The 6,728-nt window shown below is 36.9% G+C and overlaps 1 protein-coding gene across 2 annotated transcripts in view; it reads left to right on the forward strand.

Annotated features, from left to right (window-relative positions):
* The window catches only part of Slain2 (SLAIN motif family member 2), a 65,392-nt gene that overhangs the window by 39,963 nt on the left and 18,701 nt on the right, over window positions 1–6,728 (forward strand). For both annotated transcript variants that reach the window (XM_005359331.3, XM_005359332.2), the window contains exons 4-6: window positions 2,624–2,785; window positions 3,503–3,862; window positions 4,391–4,528. In XM_005359331.3, coding sequence (XP_005359388.1) covers window positions 2,624–2,785; window positions 3,503–3,862; window positions 4,391–4,528 — 660 coding nt within the window. The remainder of the gene's footprint in view (window positions 1–2,623; window positions 2,786–3,502; window positions 3,863–4,390; window positions 4,529–6,728) is intronic.

Raw genomic sequence — 6,728 nt, forward strand, 5'->3', positions numbered from 1 at the left:
TCCAGTTTCATCTTATTAGGATTCTGTATGTTCCCTGTATCTGTATGGATATATCTTTCTTGGTTTTGGAAAGTTCTCTGTGAGCTTATTAAATCTGATTTATGTCATTGACCCTGAGATTCTTCTCCCTCATCTATAGTTCAAAGATTTGGTCTTTTGATGGTGTTTTCCTGCATGTTCCTTTGCTTGTAAAATGTTTCTTATATTCTGTGCTTATTTCATCTAGAATCCTCTTCTTTAAGTCCTGATATTCTATCTTCTGCCTGATTTCATTTCTATTTGTAAGGCTTTACCCAGAGTTTTCTAATTGGAATATAGTTTTCAATTCCATCTTCATTTTAACTTGTGTTCTCTTTAATGTCTCTATCTTTGTTGAGTTCAGTTTTCAAATCCTGAATTATCTTTGTCATTTCATACAACCATGTATTTTATTTTCTTCTCTTACTGTTATCCTCTTGGAGGTCAATGAAGTGTTGTCTTTTTTAAAATTCTTGTAATCCTTTGATAAAGTTTATGATTAATTATTTTTTAAAATTCTGTGTCTAGGAAACTCTCGTTAGAAATTGTTTACATAGTTTTAGTGGGTAAAACAACATGTTGCCTTGCCCGTTCGTGGTTTTGAATTTGTGATTTGAGTTGAGCATGTGGACTTCTTCCTTTGTTTTTGTGTCTGTTGTGATAATCTGGCCAGTGCAGGAGATGTATGATCTGAGGGTTGGATAGGTACAGGTGGTAGATGAGCTGTTTAATTGGCCTTGCAAAGATGGTCTTCAAGGTCTGGGACTAGAGCATTGGGTGTGGAAATGGCAGCAAACAGAGGAAGGATGGGAGAGGAAAGGAAGGTCAAAGGTGGCTCTCCAGAAAGTAGGTCACTGATCTGGAAGTAGGCCCAAGGTGTGGAGATGGCTACAGACAGAAGGGTAAAGCTAGGGGCTAGGAGAGGGTTGCAGCTACTACTCGCGAAGGTGGTTCCTGGACAAAGAGGGATCTCAGGCAGGTCTGGAGCCATGCTTGTGGGGAATTGACTATAATGGAAAACTAGATGAACATGATATAAAACATGCCTGGAGTCCTCGTACCTGCGAGGCTGAGGCAGGAGGATAGCAAGTTTGAGGCTAACCTAGGCTACATAGTAATTTCAAGGACAGTTTATATTACAAAGTAGAACCCTGTCTTTATGGGGGGGCAGGACATGGAGAAATGACTCAGAGATTAAGAGCACTGGTTAGTCTTCCAGAGATCCTGAGTTCAATTCCCAGCAACCACATGGTGGGTTACAACCATCTATAATGAGATCTGGTGTCCTCTTCTGTCATGCAGGCATGCATGCAGGCAGAACACTATGTATGTAATAAATAAATAAATCTTTAAAAAAAATGCTACAGTACTGGAGAGATGGCTCAATGGTTAAAACTGCTCTTCTAGAGGACCCCTGTTCAATTCCCAGTATCCACATGGTGGCTCATGGCTATCTATAACTCCAGTTCCATGGGACCTGACATACTTACCAAGACATACATTAAGGTACATAAAACATAAATGAATGAATGAATAAATAAATGAATAGATAACAAAAAAATTTTAAGAAGCTACAAACTGTGGCAGTATGTTCTAAATCTGTATTAGGCACGTTAGTGAGAGTGTTGAGCTTTTGTCATTGCTTCACAAAGCTGGGTCACATGAAAGTGTTTCCTGAGAAGCATGCTAGGTTCTTGCCGGTATGTATTCCTTTTCCCTGCAGTTTTCTGTCCTCCTTTTGGTCTAGGTAATAGAGTACATTTTTTAAAATATACTTATTTTCTTGCTACCATCTAGTGTACTTCACTACCAAACATCAGAACATTCTGGTTCCCATTTCTAATTTGGCAAACATGACAGATTAACCTAGTGTTCTTTTTTTGGTTGGTTTTTAAATGTCTAAGAAATAAACTTTTCTCAGTTAATTTTGTTGTTTAAGAAAATTAAATTTTTTTCTTGAAGGAAAAGGTTATGGGGCAAATGACTGAATTTGAGAGGAAAAAGCACTGCATCATTTACTTACAGAATGGTTTCCCTGCGTATCTTGTAAAAGATGAAAGACTCTAGCCTAGTAGTTCTCACCCTTTGGGTTGTGACCCCTTTGGGCAGCAGTTCTCAACCTGTAGGTTGGGACCTTCACATGGGGGTCTCCTAAGACCAACGGAAAACATGGATATTTATATCACAATTCATAACAGTAGCAAAGTTGCAGTTATGAAGTAGCAACAAAAATAATTTTATGGTTGAGGTTACCACACAGGAAGAACTGTGTTAAAAGGTTGCAGCATTAGGAAGGTTGAGAACCGCTGGTCTAGCCTGTAGTTCCCGAATGCTTTGCAGGTACTGGCTGAAAGCATAATTGTTTGTGGGAAATGAGTAAGTTATACTTAAAAGATTTTTTGTATTTGTGACATGGTATGTCAAGGAGTCTCTATATCCCTTTTCTTCTAATGAGGTCAGTTTCTAATTTAGTTCTTAAGAATTTTATATGTGTAAATGACAGAATAAAAACTGAATCAAGGGATATTATTTGGCTACTTGCTGCAACAGATGTTTAACTGTTTTTCTCTTTACTAAGGTTTGATGTGTTTTCCTTTTTCTAAAGGTAACTTCAAAAGTTCATCAGATAGAAATCCTCCACTCAGCCCTCAGTCCTCTATAGATAGTGAGTTAAGTGCTTCAGAACTAGATGAAGATTCAATTGGATCCAACTATAAGCTAAATGATGTAACTGATGTGCAGATTCTAGCCCGGATGCAGGAAGAAAGTAAGTTTTAATTGTTGAAAGTTGAGATTTTTGTTACTACAGGGCTACACGAACCTAGAAGTTCTAAGGATTTGGAGTGGTTACTTGTTTTTTATTTTGTAGTTCCTGGGGATTCATCTTAATGTGTGCTCTTCACTGAGCTACTTTCTCCAGGGATTTATGGCCTTAAAAGATGCCCTAGATCTTGCCCCTTCAGTAGCGGTTTCTCTGCATAAAGTAATGACATAAAGGCCTGATTCTGATTCTAAGATTCGTTTTTTTGTGGATGCCAGTAGCTAGTAGGACTTGCTGAAGATGTACTTAAGTCCCGTGTCCCCGTCCCCCCCCTTATAACTTACTCTAAAGGTTGTTGCTAATGTATCCTGTTCACTGCCTACATAGTATTTCTTCCCTCAGTGTTCCTTCAGTCCAAGGTTGAGTGTCTATGTTTATATAGTAGAACTTGGTTTTCATTTGTTTTAATTTATGGCTTTACGCTGTTACTTAGACTCCAGATTCAAAAAGTCTTGGAATTAAACAAATAGTACATTTTCATTCAGTTTAAAAATAACTTTGCATCTTTATATAGAAGGATGTCTAGAAGTAGAAAAAGAATTTTTTTATACTTTATACTCTTAAGTCGAATTTCTCAATAGTAATCATTTACTTAAATTTTTAAAATATTTAAATGTTTGAAAATTACAATCAAAGAAATAAATAGAAATTCACTGTTGCTAGGTCTCCGGCAAGAATATGCAGCCACCACTTCTCGGCGCAGTTCTGGTTCATCTTGCAATTCTACGAGGCGGGGCACTTTTAGTGATCAAGAACTGGACGCACAGAGCTTGGATGATGAAGATGATAGCATGCACCATGCAGTATACCCTGCTGTTAACAGGTTTTCACCATCACCACGCAACTCACCCCGACCTTCTCCTAAGCAGTCTCCTAGAAATTCGCCTCGTTCACGCTCTCCTGCCCGGGGAATAGAATACACCAGAGTGTCCCCACAGCCTATGATTAGCCGGTTGCAGCAACCTCGCCTTTCCCTCCAGGGCCATCCCACAGATTTACAGACAAGCAATGTTAAAAATGAAGGTAAAACAGCAGAGTTTGGAGAATAAGATGTCCATATTTTAGTGTAAAAGAATGCATTTTTCCCCAAATATTTTTTATTTCAAATAGTCATGTTCACCATTTTATTAATACAAACATGAGAAAAAGTAAATTAAACTTTATGAAGCTAAGTATCTGTCAGTAGTAATATTAGTCCCAAGCTATACTACAGGATTAAGTGGACATGGGAATTTTTAAGGGTTTGCTTTATTTTACTCATGGAGTGGCCTTTATTTCTTTAAATTTGATGATATAATTTATAGTTTCTTTAAGGGTGCTGTTATTTCATTCTTTTATAGCCTCTGTCTGGGTATGGTTGTTTTTCCCTACCTCTTTTTTTTTCTTCTTTTTTTTCTCTTCCTTTTCTTTCTTTCATTTCCTGTTACTTTTACAGTATACAGAAAGAAATATTTAAATATATCATTTTACTTTGAATTATACTTAATATCTGAAAGAATAGCTTGATTTTTTTTTTATTATTGTTATTTATTTCAAATCCCATTATTGTAGAGAAACTTAGGCGCAGTCTTCCAAACCTATCCCGAACATCAAACACGCAAGTTGACTCGGTGAAGAGCAGCAGAAGCGACTCCAACTTTCAAGTGCCAAACGGAGGAATACCTCGAATGCAGCCTCAGGCCTCAGCCAGTAAGTACTTCCTTACACTTTTAAGTGGCATTCAGGAGCAGAAAATGAAACTTAGAGACTGATTTTGTGCTGAATAACTATATTAAATTATTACTACAATATGATTTTGTGTGGCCAGCAAGGTGGCTCAGCCGGTGAAGGCACTTGTTGGCAAGCCGGCAGCCTGAGTTAGACACCTGGAACTGACGTGGTAGAAAAGGTGATGTCCAACCTCTACGCCTGCACCGTGGTGCATGCAGCACTCCTCCTGCCCACCAGTGACTGGATTTAGATTTTTAAATAAAAAATAGAGTAAAACTAAAAAGGTAATTCTGTAATAAAATTTAAAAATTGTCTTTTTATAAAATACTTACAGTTTTTATAATTGCATGACACTCTCTGTGGTTTCTACTTCCCCTTGCTAAAGATCATCTTTGTTTTGTCTTGTTTTCTCTTTTCTAGTTTTGAGACAGGGTCTCTGTATAGCCCTGGCTGTCCTGGAACTCACAATGTAGACTAGGCTGGCCTTGAATTCACAGAGCTCCTCCTGCCTCTGCCTCTAACATGATGGGATTAAAGGTGTGTGTCACCACTCTCAGTTAAGATCCATCAGTTTTTAATATGCAATACTGTATAATTTAAAGCTCTCAAGGAATGTATGTGTTGTGCTATCATAGAAATGCCTGTATTTATGTAGCATAATTCTTGTCACAGAGCAAAAAGTCAAGCTTTTATTACTAATAAGGGATTGAATAAACAATTTTTAAATCTATTTTTTAAAAAGGATAGACTTTGCTTTTATTTATAGAAGTAGGCAGTCACTATCCAAGTATATGTCTTATAAAATAGATTTTCTTTAAAAATCTTCCCTTTTAGACTTTCTAGAGCTGGAGAAACAGCTCAGTGCTAGTATTTGATGAGCATGTATGAGAACTGGATTTTATCCCCACTACCACAGAAGTAAAACAGAATTAAAGTTTATTATTACATATTTAATGCCATATCATAATAAAAGTAATTGGTTTAATAATAGCCAATTAAATCTGTAGCAAAACTGAACTTGTGGCTTTTCTTTGTGAAACAAAAGTATTTTATAAGAATGTGTATAATCTCACTTAATATCTGCATCTGTTCATATGAATTTTGTATTTTTTACTTGATTAATCTCTGTCTGCCAAAGATGTATTTGTAAACAGTATAACATTTAATCAGTGTAGATGTCAGATTAGTCCCTATTTCTAATTGGCTTGTATAATAGTTTAAATTTGAGGTAATAAGTTACCAAAACTTTCATTTTTTAAGAATTTGTCAACATTTCTTTATTTATAATATTTGGGGAATTAACTATTGAGTTAAATCTGAACTCAAATAGAATATAGAATAAATTAATTTGAGGCCTGGTCTGGTAGTTCACACCTTTTATCCCAGCACCAAGAAGCAGAGTAGGCAGATCTGAGAGCTTAAAGCCAGCCTGGTCTACAGAGTGAGACCCAGATGCGTGCTCACTATAATTGTATTTTTGGTAACTGGGTGAATATTAACCAAGGAATGTGATAGGTCTTTCTTCATGGAGATAATTTTTTCATATCTTTAGCTGTAGTGTTTGCCTTTGTTTTGTGACAGGAAGTATTGTGACAGGGCATTCCTACTCTAGCATGACAGATTTCTTAAAACTTTAAATTGTTCAGTATTTTACATTAAAAATGATGGAATTTGGGGGAGGAAATAGCACTGGAACCCAAAGCCCAGCAGCTTTTTCATAGAGCATTAGCAAAAACAGTAATGGTCCATCAGAAGGAACAGCTGTCATAGTAAAACCATGGAAGTTCTTAATAAAATGGCTGTTCCAGCACATAACAGCACAGAAGAGTGTTGAGAATAAGTAATGGAAAGAAAGGAGCAAGACTGGTAAGTGTTACAAAGACGATACATGCAGTATAGACAAAGACCAAACAGGTACACAGTGATGACTTCTAAGTCAAGTTGGCCAAACACAGCCCAAGTAAGGGATTCAGGAATGACTGCACATTAGCAACCATGCATTAGTAACATCTGTGCATTGCATGCAGCCTCATTATAAAAGGGCTGTGGTTTGAAACATTTGCTGCTTACCAACTAAGGTAGGCATGAGTATACAATCAGACCAATCAAGGGATCTAGAAGATGACTCCTTCCTTCCTTCCTTCCTTCCTTCCTTCCTTCCTTCCTTCCTTCCTTCCTT

This window comes from Microtus ochrogaster, linkage group LG1, assembly GCF_000317375.1.
Source record: "Microtus ochrogaster isolate Prairie Vole_2 linkage group LG1, MicOch1.0, whole genome shotgun sequence".
NCBI classification, from domain to species: domain Eukaryota; kingdom Metazoa; phylum Chordata; class Mammalia; order Rodentia; family Cricetidae; genus Microtus; species Microtus ochrogaster.